Source organism: Euwallacea fornicatus, chromosome 28 (genome assembly GCF_040115645.1).
Source record: "Euwallacea fornicatus isolate EFF26 chromosome 28, ASM4011564v1, whole genome shotgun sequence".
In the NCBI taxonomy this organism is placed as follows: domain Eukaryota; kingdom Metazoa; phylum Arthropoda; class Insecta; order Coleoptera; family Curculionidae; genus Euwallacea; species Euwallacea fornicatus.
In genome coordinates, this window is record NC_089568.1 from 649,391 (window position 1) to 661,797 (window position 12,407).

The 12,407-nt window shown below is 38.6% G+C and overlaps 2 protein-coding genes across 2 annotated transcripts in view; one reads left to right on the forward strand and one right to left on the reverse strand.

Annotated features, from left to right (window-relative positions):
• LOC136347353 (sodium-independent sulfate anion transporter-like) overlaps positions 1 to 12,407 on the reverse strand; it is an 85,165-nt gene that overhangs the window by 47,765 nt on the left and 24,993 nt on the right. The gene's annotated exons all lie outside the window — the stretch shown is intronic.
• The window catches only part of LOC136347312 (uncharacterized), a 31,156-nt gene that overhangs the window by 11,268 nt on the left and 7,481 nt on the right, over positions 1 to 12,407 (forward strand). The window contains exons 2-9 of the mRNA XM_066297194.1: positions 2,674 to 3,002; positions 7,565 to 7,858; positions 9,325 to 9,635; positions 9,690 to 9,830; positions 9,891 to 10,368; positions 11,558 to 11,797; positions 11,911 to 12,043; positions 12,102 to 12,373. Coding sequence (XP_066153291.1) covers positions 2,674 to 3,002; positions 7,565 to 7,858; positions 9,325 to 9,635; positions 9,690 to 9,830; positions 9,891 to 10,368; positions 11,558 to 11,797; positions 11,911 to 12,043; positions 12,102 to 12,373 — 2,198 coding nt within the window. The remainder of the gene's footprint in view (positions 1 to 2,673; positions 3,003 to 7,564; positions 7,859 to 9,324; positions 9,636 to 9,689; positions 9,831 to 9,890; positions 10,369 to 11,557; positions 11,798 to 11,910; positions 12,044 to 12,101; positions 12,374 to 12,407) is intronic.

The window sequence follows — 12,407 nt, forward strand, 5'->3', positions numbered from 1 at the left end:
TATCGGGTTGTATCGGGATTCCATTTTTGGATCACGGAGAATAAAGAAGTGCTTTGAGAATTGTGTCATTTCTCTCCTTCCTTGAACCGTGAATCTTACATATATGACATGAATTATTTGTTGTAACTTTATGATTCCAGTAATAAAAGATTAACCGATTTATTAAGTTTATATTCATTTTTTAAATCAAATTACGGGGTCTAAAATATTTTATAGTAAAAAATCTCTTTTTATGTCATCTTGTGAGGATAGGCGTTTTCAAGAAAAATGGGTTGCTATGAGCCGATTCACGATTACGTGGACATTGGAATGCACCTTAATAAGCATAGCAGCTATCCTCTTAAAAGAAATATTTTTCATTAGCCGGCCATAACAAGGCTAACCTTAAGGATTTATCATTTATCCATAGCAAATGTTGAAAGTGGCCTCCGTTCATCTCCATACATATTCTAATTCTTTTCTTCATAGATTCTGTTATTCACTTAGTCATGCTTCGGTTCATGAGGACCCATTTTTCTGGACAACGACATGTGGCAACGAGATAATTGGAGTAAGAGGACCTTTTTTACTTAAACATAATTGCGATTCAGTAATTTGATTTCAGAAATTATGAAACGTCACGAATAAAAAAGTTAGGGCAACATTACGTAGCTGACCCCTTGTGCGTGACGCTCCTGACTAAAATCCGCAATTATTAACACACGAAAAAAATTTATTCCAATGTATATTTGCGAATTTTTGCAAATATTGCGAAAAAAGACATCTTCAGAGTGTCCTCCTTAGGCGTCCTACCTCCTTTAAGAAGCAATTTTTAGGGTAAATTCACAAGAACTCTTTTTATTATTTAAGTTGCTAGCATTAACTCCCAAAATATTTCAACGTTATTTCCGGACACTCTGTATATGCGCGAGGGGTGCAAAATATGTACGATCCTAAAGGGGATTTCGCGAGAGCTTTGTGTCATTCATCAAACCGCATCCATAGACGTCCGTTCCCCGTGAGGATTGAATAGACCGAAAAAGAAATTGCTACATCTTAAGAGAAAGACGAAGAGGAATTCTTCGAGGCACATTTTCGTGATTTTTAGTTGTAGTATTATTCTAACTTCCTTTGTTCACTGTAGTTGAATCGTTCGTAGCAGAATGCACCAAGTTATTCCTCGTTTCCAGGTTCTGTTGCTGTTCGGTCCAAGCTTTGCTCCACCATCGACTTAACCGGTCAGGACAGACTTACGAATTTTTTTATGACTTAAATTTTCGCTGTTCTAAGAGAAGCGGACTTTCAGAGTCGCGTTTGTTAAGTACGACATAGTTGCTAAGGTCCGAGTAGAAGAAATCGAAACTTTGAGTGTAATTTCGATCTTCTGCAGTTTTGCAATGTACAAATGGGTAGTTACACTTGGAAAATAATTCGCAAAATTCGCGTGTTTGTAAACGTTCGTGTCCCACTATCAAAGATACGATAATGCTAATCAATTTCGTGTTTACTGAGACATAAAATAGCACATACGAACATTCCCTCGTTTTTCCACTGTGTCGAATTCAACGTGACCTATCATATATGTCATATAAGTGACTCCAAATATCAATTCAGTATTCGCCCATTTCTTCCATTGGCCAATTATCCAGCGTACCACTTTCCAATGCAATAAAATGCGTACTCTTATTGCATTGGATTGTCTTAACTGTACAAGTTCAAGACATTCGTTACGACATACTCGTACATAATTCTTACTTTACATTACAGAAAGCCTCACAATATGTAAATCAGTGCGATAACGAGCTAGATTAGGAGATCCACTTCATATACAAGCAACTTACCAAACGCATGGGCAATCATTTATGTTAGGAAAGCGTGGACTACAATAGCTTGCGTAATGGAAGCTACTACAATGCCTTATGTGGGTGCCTTGATGTTTGCAACGGGGAAAAGCTCAGATCAAGGATGTACCTTCGTGTTGGTGCATTCCTTTCGAGAATTTAAAATTGACTAATTAAAAAGAAAATGGCGAGATAATTATTATCTCGAAATAAAAGTAACGAGTTCTGAGCCCGGCATCGCTTGTAAATTATACGAGATTTTTATTGAACTTTCTCTCAACTCACTTTCATTCGACAGCCTAAGGCCTTTTTACTCATTGCGGATATATTGTCACGTGGTTATTATGTTTGTTGTCGATCTTGGTCGTTTTGTAAATACCCGACATGGGGACTGAAAGTGAAAATATGCATATTAAACCCACTGACCTACAGAGGACAATGGTAGCGATGAATGCCGATGAAATTGGTACCTTAAAATCTCTGAAGTGTGCAAGCAAATCAATTTCGGTAACATCTTGTTAATGTGAACGTCATCAATTATTCAATGGTAATCAAATGTGTGCAACCTGTTCGTTCGCTAATCGCCAACACAAATATCTCATTTGGACGACATTGCCGCATTTACTTTCACCAATTTGATCCAGATTCGTCACATGCTTTATTTGATTACTCCATTATTACTTAATTATTATTTAATGTCTAGAAAAAGTTGTTGTTTGGAATTTCGTCGTCGGCTAATCTCTGCCGGAACTGATTTGAAGATAATGCTCATAGATTGAATATTGTGAATATTGAAATCGGACGCAGACTCTCCTTTCGTCGGTAAATATGCTGAGGTTATTTACTCTTCCAGATCTTCCATAGTATGGCTCATCTGGCTCATACCGGTGCTGGTCTATGCGGAATCCTCTCCGAAAATACCCACAATCAACATATCACTTTATACAAGAAATATCCCTGATGACATCAGACACTTAGTGAGCCGAGCTCTGAAGTTGGAAACCAGTTCCTATGAATCGGACGTGGGGCTGTCGCCGGAAAACTGTAGTTTTGAGGAGGAGGCACCATGCCCTCCTAGCAAATACAGGTCGCCTACCGGGGAATGCAACAATGTGAGGCATCCGCGATGGGGCAATAGAGGGGCGCCTTTCTTGAGGTTGTTGCCTGCAAGTTATGCGGATGGTAAGTTGGGGAGCTTTTTGTGTGTATTTGGATGGGGCATCGGTTTATGACTCTTATTATATGATGTTGAACATACGTATACTGCTACTTTGCTTCTTTCTAAATGTAATAAGAGGGGTCTGCGACCTTTCCGTCCCACTGAACGTACGGAGTATCTTGTCTCTGCGTAAGTTGTCAATATCTCTATTAGCGCTAGAATTGGCGCAGTAGTAATTCCAGAGCTCTAAAAAGTGTTGTAAGCGTTTTAGAATTACAGGAGAATACACTTGAAGTACATTGAAAGTGTATGATCATTGTATTTTAAAAATCGTGATATTTAAACTCTGTTTAGTCACACGATTAAATATTGTGTATTTTCCCCTGGCCCGTGTGCCATAAAGGGGATTCCTATGGGGATTCCTCGAGATTAAAACGACGATACGATCGGTGAACAGTTCTTCATTGTTAATAATACGCTCAGAGATTCAATAAACTAGGAACGGAATTGATGACAAAGATCATCGGGTGATTGAAGCATGAAAATGTTTACGTAATTTTTTGTGAAAATCGCTCTATTTGGTGACAAAATGGCGATGGATCTGAGATATCTTAATATATTACTTAGGAAAAAAGAGCAGTATTTCATTTATTCTCTCACGTGTGAGGCGGCACCGGCTAGCTTAGAACAGCGCCCGTATAAGCACCAAGATTGTGAAGTACATCATTATGACTTGAATGCTAAGTTTAAACCCCGTTTAAACTGAAGGATCTAAGACGTGAAGGTCGTAATTGTTTCACAACCGCGGTGTATACGATATACGCGATTTTTCTGCCACTAAATTACAGTAAAATTGCCCAGAATAGGTAGACATTAAATCCGACACACAAAAGACATCTTGAATGATAACATCAACAGTGACGTTTCCTTCAACATTAATTACCATGGCAACTACAAATACAGCAACAATAGTGATGACAACGTGGTGGCCAATTAACTCGCTAGGTAAATAATGAGCCATACACGTGCATTATTGATCTATTATTCGACTGCTTCGGAACGAAAGCGAGAAAACCCACTTTACAGTGATTCAACAAAGGTAGCGTGTGTTGTAATGGGGTTTTAAAGCTGACGGTGATAAAAATGATTTACGCGACTCTGATGTGGTTCTTATCGCTTCGAGACAATTACGAATTTTTGCAAACTTGGCAACACCACTAGCCGAGTTGGCATCCGAAATAACCGGCAGTAGGTACCGAATTTCAATTATCTGAATTGAAAATCTGAGAACTGAAAGTTGAAATCTAACTGCTAATCTAAATTAATTTAAATTCATCGAACTGAAACGTGATTTGAAACCATAAACAACGAAACGACAACTTGAAAGCTCGGATTGGATTGAAGGGAATTTTCTAAAAATTGATATTCTGAACAAACCAAAATTCATTTTTACAAAAATTAGTGAACTAAAATTGCGAACGAAGCTGGAGGCACGAAAGCTTAGAATCAGATGCACCTCGGCTTTTGTGGGGTTAAAAAAAAATGTTTCGAAGAAAATTTTTTCGAAAAAAATCATGGAAATTGCAGGGGAAGTTGAAAAAGCTCTGTGATGGAATGTTGAATGAAACATTATGTATATCGAAGACCATGCTTGTTCTCCATTAGTCGGCTACCTCGGCCGGTGTTTTCTGCTCTCGTAGCCATTAAATATCGAAAATAAAAATATCACTTTCGCTGCAAAAGACCGCATAATTTCGTTTCCCTGGTTGTTTATATAAATGTAATAAGCAATATGGAATTAAGGTTGGGGCACACGTGACTGTACTTGGGGCAGGTGAATGCCAAGTTCTATACCCGCTGCTTCTTAATTCGTTCTTAATTGCCACTTAGTCTTGCGGAGAAAGTGATTCTTCTTAAGCCAGGTATTTGTGGCAGTCTTACGACAGTTCACGATGCCGTCATCGCTGATGACCAGCAAATACCACTGGTGAAGAAAACGGGATATTATTTATATTTTTATGATGGCAAGGCTCATTGTTTCTTTGCATGCCTTAAACGAATTGTTCAATCCTCGAATCGTGTTTATACGCGATTTCCTCATAATCTTACCACACTTTTCCTTGAAATTCAGTTATTACATTGTTCCTACCAATTTTCTTATTTGGTTAAAGGATTAGTTGCGTTCGACACAGAGGAAATGCTGGTCCCTGATTCCACAGTGGTTCAAACCTGCGGCGATGAACTTAATGTATCCTGTTGAAAAAACGATTTTTTTTTTTAAAGAAGAATCGCAAATGATGATTAAGCTAATCTTTCGAAAATCTGATGATTACTTGAACAACAGGGAAACAGGATGTTAAGTTGACGTCAGTTCGCAATCTAAACAAATCAGTTCCTTGAAATTTTGAGTTGCAGTCAATACGTGTATTATTTAAGATTTTATTAATTATTGTTATTCATGAAAATGAGCGATTTGTGGAATTGTTGTCTTCAGTCATATTCAAATTACTATTAGGAATTTTTATTTAATAATGGTGAGACATTGGGTTTAACCTTTGATTTGAATCACCTAAACGAAGGATATTTGGACATGAGCAATTAAGTGTGTTTTTCAGGTTGTTAACGGTGCTTCTGTTAGCTGTTTCAGATCGATGTTCGATATGTACATTAATATTAACGAGAGAAATTTTCCCTTTTCAAGTTTTCGTTAACTTACACGGTGAGGTCGCGAGATTTGGGAAGGATTCGTGAGCCTCACAGAATTTCCCCGTTAGAGTAATTTCGATTTCCAACTGCTCGGGCTGGGAGGCTCTCGAGATCCGTCGATCCTCCCTATTTCGTCGGGATTAATCGATATTTGCGTCCAGTAGAATTCAACTGCGAAAACGAAATTTAATAGGTGTACAAAAAGAAACTGAGCATTTTTTGGTGAAATTAAGCTTCATTCAAAACATAGTTGTTGAAAATATTAGTAATCAAAATAATTTCCATAACTGTCTATGGTCTTTTGCCATTTACTGGGTAGAAGATGGATGCCCTCGTGATAGAAGCTTAGTGGTTTCGACGAAAAATAGTTATCGAGCCATTTTCGAATATCTTCAACGTTAAAGAATCGTTGGTCAGCTAAATGAGACTGCACGGATCTGAACAAGTGGAAGTCGGAAGGAGCCAAGTCTGGAGAATACGCCGCATGCTGGAGTATTTCCCAGCCTAACGAGAAGATGAGTTCCTGGGTCGGTTTAGCTGTATGCGGACGAGCATTATCACTTTCCGAATTCCTTGGCCCGTAAATGGTCTTTTTTCCTCCAGAGCATCGCTCAATTTGATCAGTTGGGCCTGATAACGGTCAGCTGTAACAGTTTGACCGGATTCCAGAAGCTCATAGTAAATGACTCCTTTACAATCCCACCAGACACTCAGTAAGATTTTCTTGGCATGAATGTTTGGTTCTGCAACTGATGTGGATGGCTGGCCTGGGTCAATCCATGTTTTTCTGTGCTTAAGGTTGTCATACAAAATCCACTTTTCATCTCCCGTAATAATATTATGCAGAAAATTCTTTCTTTTATACCGAGAAGGCAAGTTCATGCAGATGTCAACTCTTCGATTTTTATTGTCTTCGGTTAGCTCATGAGGAACCCATTTTCCTGCTTTTTGAATTTTTCCCATTCCATGCGATCGAACTGAAACTGCTTGTTGAGTTACTCCTAACTGCTCTGCAAGCTGTTTTTCAGTTTGGCATGGATTTTCATCCAGTAAAGTTTGCAGTTCTTCGTCTTGAAACTTTTTTTCGGCACCCGCACGTGGATTGTCCTCAAGACAAACATTTTCCTCACGAACCTTCTTAAACCATCTCCTAACAGTTGAAGCACCAACAGAATCATCTCCCCAAGCCGAATTAACCATTTCTGTTGTTTCAGCATCATTTTTTTTCAGTTTAAAACAGAACAACATTGATATTCTCAAATATTGTTTGGAAATGTCCATGTCTCTATCTACGTTTTGTGCACTGAACTACAGCTCCTGAGCAACTGAAACTTTTATCATGTAAAAGGTCATAAATAAACAACACCTGCTTACAATTGCAGGCGAATTGAACGTGTCTAAGTATGTTTTTTTATTGCATATAACTTCATTGCTCAGTTTCTTTTTGTACACCTATTACATTCTCTTAAACCATACGCCAAATTGCCTCAGCCGCGTCACAACTTGACGCGAAAGCTCTAACTCAGCTCCGGATTTCTCTTTCGCATAGTTTCTGCGTTATTTTGCGGCCCAGATGTTGATACAGTTCGGTAAGAAAATGCCATGGTGATCTTGGAGGTGCCGTCAAATAAAGGTTCAAAAAAATAATTTCCCAAGAATCCAGGGCCTCAATCGTTTCGTTAAACTTAAAACTTGGACATCGAAAAGTTCGCGATTTTCTCGAACATTTCCAAAAGAGAACCTACTTTGCGCCAGTGTTCAAGCTGCAAACGCTGACGTCGCGAAAACCCGTGGAGCAATGGCGACGTTCTCTTGTTCACTTATATTACCGCAGTTCCTGCCCCTTCTCGCAAAAAAACGCTCATTTTCGATTGTGCAGGAAGATCACAGCCAAGGCAATCATCCGCCTCGAAACCGCTACCAAGTCCATCGAAGGTATCCTCAATCCTCCGGACCATTCCTCCAAGAAACCACGAATCCGTAACTGCCCTCCTTGGAGCATGGGGAGAATTACTCCTCCACGACTTGGCCAGCACTGGAGGACTGAAAACTCAAAGTTGCTGCAAAGCACAGGGAAAAGCGCATGCAGAGTGTTATGGAGAACTGAGCGATGGCACGTGCATGGAGTACATGAGAAGTTTGCCTGCGGTGGAGACGAACAGTTGCGCATTCCGTAAGTGTGATTCTATCGAAATTTTTCCTTTAAGGTGCCAATGAACGCCGGCTTTCGATTTAGAGGAATAGAATTCTCGATCATAAAATCGAGAAGATAGAAAGTCTTAATACTGTTTTTTTTTTCTATTTGTAAAGTTGTTGACATTTCCTTATTGCCTTCTTGAATAATGAGAGAAGCGAGCAACATTGAACTTTTATGATGCAGTGCAATAACAAGTGGTCATTAGTGTCTACTAAAAAGTGATTACCTCTTCTCGTGGTTCATTCACCAATCGTTTCGAAATAAACGGTCTGTATTGATAGCATTATTCAATGCGACAGAAGATATGAAAATTCATATTATAAAACTTGTGCAGGTACATTAATCGATGCAAGGCTTGTAGGGAATTTTTAAACGTGTTTTTGCAGCCTAATGCCTTGTCGATGCATTTTCTTAGCCTAGAGCGAAAGCGAAGCGGTATCCTTATTTTAACCAAATTTATTACCATGGGATTGGTTAATTTAGACTGACAGTAAGTGTCTTCGGTGGTAGATGGGCTTTCAGCGATCTGCTTAATGTACTTTAGCATCGAGTAGATTTCTAAAAATTAGTCGAGATGGGTCTCTCCATGCATTGCCATATGCGCGATTCTCGTACTTCCAATTGGAAAAAATTGTTTCTGTCCTTTTGAAAAAAAAACAAAATTTTGTCGGTAAATTTACTGATTTTTTGCTGCCTGAGTGTTAAAGATACGAATAATTCTTTCGATTTTATGGCAATTAATAAAAGTGATTTATGTATTGTGGCGTGACGCGTGTAGCAATCAAAAAGCAGGCCATAATGTTAACTTTTAGAATATTTATGTCTTGAGAACTCCAGTTCGTACAATTATTTCATTATCATTCTAATGCTAATTATATTGAAAAGTTGGATTGACGAAGGTCGAATGAAATCATTTATTATCTTAAACCGCCTAACTTCTCTTATTTATCAAACACCAAATCTAAATGAAGATAGCTTCCTACTGCTAATTGGAAGGATCTTGTCCAGCAGGTAAACGGGATAATTTGGGATTCAGGAAGCTCCTTTATTAATTTTTATAGCCACAATTTACATATTTTGTTTTACCGAAAGTGGTACTTCGTCTGTAAATCTACATAAATTTATTTTACCATAAAAAAATAGTAAATTTTCTCATAAATTTTTCACAACTTCTCATGCGGTAAGGCAGAAATGTTGCGATTCAATGCCATCAAACGCCATAGATCTAACCTCCTGAAGATTCCTCACGATTTCCTCAAAATTCTAGGCTGAACATAAAGCCCATTCTCTTTGTCGTTTAATTTTGTCATGTAGCTGGAAGCTAGCTAAAGGTCTTTCAAGGTCTCATCTACGTCCTTGCGAATAATTTTTCACGCAACCACCTGTTTCTATTTCATGACGTTACACAGGATATCACAGTAACACTCCGTATTATTTGGTAGAATACCGGAACCAAATCAACTTGGCTTCATCCTTCCTCGAAGGTTCGGCGATATACGGTAACACCTATGTAGGGGTGGAGAAACTCAGAACTTACGATGCCGGATTGGTCAACACTACGGCCTGCAGTTCTTGCAGATCTAATGCCTTGTATTCGGCAATTTTAAAGGAGCACAACAGGGTTGCCATAGCTTTGGCTCAACTGAATCGCCATTGGGTTGACGATGTACTGTTTTATGAGAGCAAGAGGATTGTCAGTGCGGAAATTCAACACATCACTTATAATGAGTTTTTGCCAATTCTTCTTGGACAGGTGGGAAGCTAGGTTCGCTTAGTTATGTAAAAAATTAGCAGCGTTTCCTTATAGGAAGCTATTACGAATTCGGAGCTGGAGCTTCAGAGTCATGGACGTTACGCGAAATACTCTAGCTCCAGAAAGGCAGGAGTTTATAATGAGGTAGCAATGGGGGCCTTCCCAGCGTTGCTGTCCATGCTTCCAAGTGAGCTGGTAAGATGTTAAGTATACCATCTTATTACTTTTATCTTTAAATCGTTTTTCGCGTGTTAGCTCAACAAGACCGCGGAAACCTTCGCTGATATGGTGGACATCCTCATCTCTCTACCAGCCCAAGTCCCCTCAATCCACATAATGGTACCTTTACGGAATGACTGGGACACCGCTTCTTTGTTCATCCACATGGGCAGGGACCACGGTATCCCTGGCTACACCGACTTAATTCAATACTGTGGAAATACTACTTACCCTACTCAACCTACATTCGAAGACTTGAAAGCTTTCATTCTGCCAGAACACGTGAAAATGTTGAAGTATGTGTATTCAAATTCCGAGGATGTGGATTTATTAGTCGGAGCTTTACTGGAAACACCCATTCCTGGATCTGTAGTTGGACCAACATTGAATTGCTTGCTGAAAGAACAATTTGCGTTGCTTAAGGAATCTGATAGATTTTGGTACGAGAATGATTTACCTCCGAGTTCTTTGAGTAGCGACCAGATTAAGGAGATTAAAAAAGTTACCTTGGCAGGTAAGAATTTGCTTAAAGGGGCCGTTGTAGTGAACTACTCATTTTATTGTATATACAGGATGGACCACGAGTAACGCCTCGGAATTTCATGACGTAGCAAAGAGACTTTTTAACCGTTTCTTTTTTGGGATGTATACAGGCGAACTAGGGCTGCATTTTAAAATTATTTTCAAAGTGTCCCAAAAACATGTAATTGATCAAAGTTGCATTCCTTTTAATGGGACTCCTGTATATTATATCATTTTTGCGTTCAGCCATTAAAATAAAATAAAATTTGATTAAGGTGCATGGTATCTAACTCTAGCGGTTTTTGAAATAATTAAGTTTTTGTCAAAATGCAAGATTATTTTCAACATCCAATCTCTCACCAAATAATTAAGGTTTTAAAACAAAAATTTAACAGAAAGCCACTAATGGCCCAAATTTTGTATTGCTATTTTCAAAAAGTCAGCAAATTGTACAGAGTATTCTAAAAGTAGCGTCGAATTTGTACAACTTTTAACCGTTAATAACTTTTTTAATTTAAACGGGACACCAGGTATGTTGTGTTGCTGTTAGATGCGAAATTCACTTATCTACCAAACATCATCAGGGTTCCCTACATCTAGTTCTACTAATTTTTGCAAAACCATTCATTTTTAGAAAAATATTGAAAATTATTTTGCATTTCGACAAAGATTGAATTAATTTTAAAAGTTCTATAGTTAAATACCACAAACGTAATTTAAACTTAATTTTATTTTAATGGTTTAATTCAAAAATGGTATAATATACGGGGGGTGCAAGCTTAAAAGAAAAATGCGACTTTGATCAATTACATGTATTTGGGACACTCTGTATACTTTAAAAATAATTTTAAAATGTAGTCTTAGGTCGTCTCGATAGATCCCAAAAAATAAACAGTAAAACATCCCTTGGCTTTGTTATGAAATTTCGAGGCGTTACTCGTGGCCCACCCTGTGCATGAACTACGGAATTTTCCTTAAGAAAGCTTCTCGAATAAGTTAAAGGTGAAAGTAGCGTGTTTTCACATTATAAAATTTGCCCTCACCACCAGTGACAATTTCATTTTTCACGAGTTAGATGTGAGGAAAATATTGTGCTCCTTAGAAGTGAGGACACACCTTTCAAAAAAATCAGTTTCAGCGAAATTTGATATATAACAAATACAATTTTCTTTTGATTTTAGGTCTACTTTGTGCGAATACCGATGACTTGGACCGCATTCAACCTAAAGCCTTCGTGCAAGAAGACCCATTTTTGAACGCGAGAATCTCCTGTGATCAACATCCCTTGCCGAATTTGGCCGAATGGGTGGAAATGGACCACTTGACGGATCTGAGCGACGATTTGCTTATGGAAGCAATGGTCAAGGCTGAGCAAGAGTTGCTGGCCAGGAGAAAAATGGAGTATAAAGTGTACACTGAAAGTAAGACGTTTACCCTCGATCCACATTTTAGTCAGAGCTTGTCAAAGCTTTCTCCTTGAATTTTCTGATCGATTACTTCTACTTTTATTTCTTGAACTTATTTCTCCTTCCAGTTGGTGGAGTGGATCCCAAATCGCCTGCAGGTATCGCCGCCTCCTTCAGCAAGGCCAACAAAGATGCCTTAAAGTTAGCAAACACCTCCTTACTCTTCGAGTTGGCTTCAAACGAAATTGTAAACTCTTTATTGTAAGTGTAATTACAACTACATTAAAATGCCATGAGACGTGGAGATGTGGTGTTGTAGACACCGAAGGAGACGTCGACAAGTCTTCGACAGCCAAGCTTTCGCTACAACATTCAGGGATGACATTAGCGAGGGCCTTCAAAATGTGGACTTATCCTCTTTGGTGCCTCCTGCAGTTTTCGATTCTGAACTAGAGTGCGAGGAAAATGGACCATGTGATGCGTCTTATCCTTACAGAAGTTACTCTGGATACTGTAATAATCTGAAAAATCCCAAACACGGGCAGGGTCTGACTACTTTCAACAGGCTTTTGCCTAGTGCCTACGATGACGGTAAGGAAATCTCTGAAATATTTCGGGTCTTGGC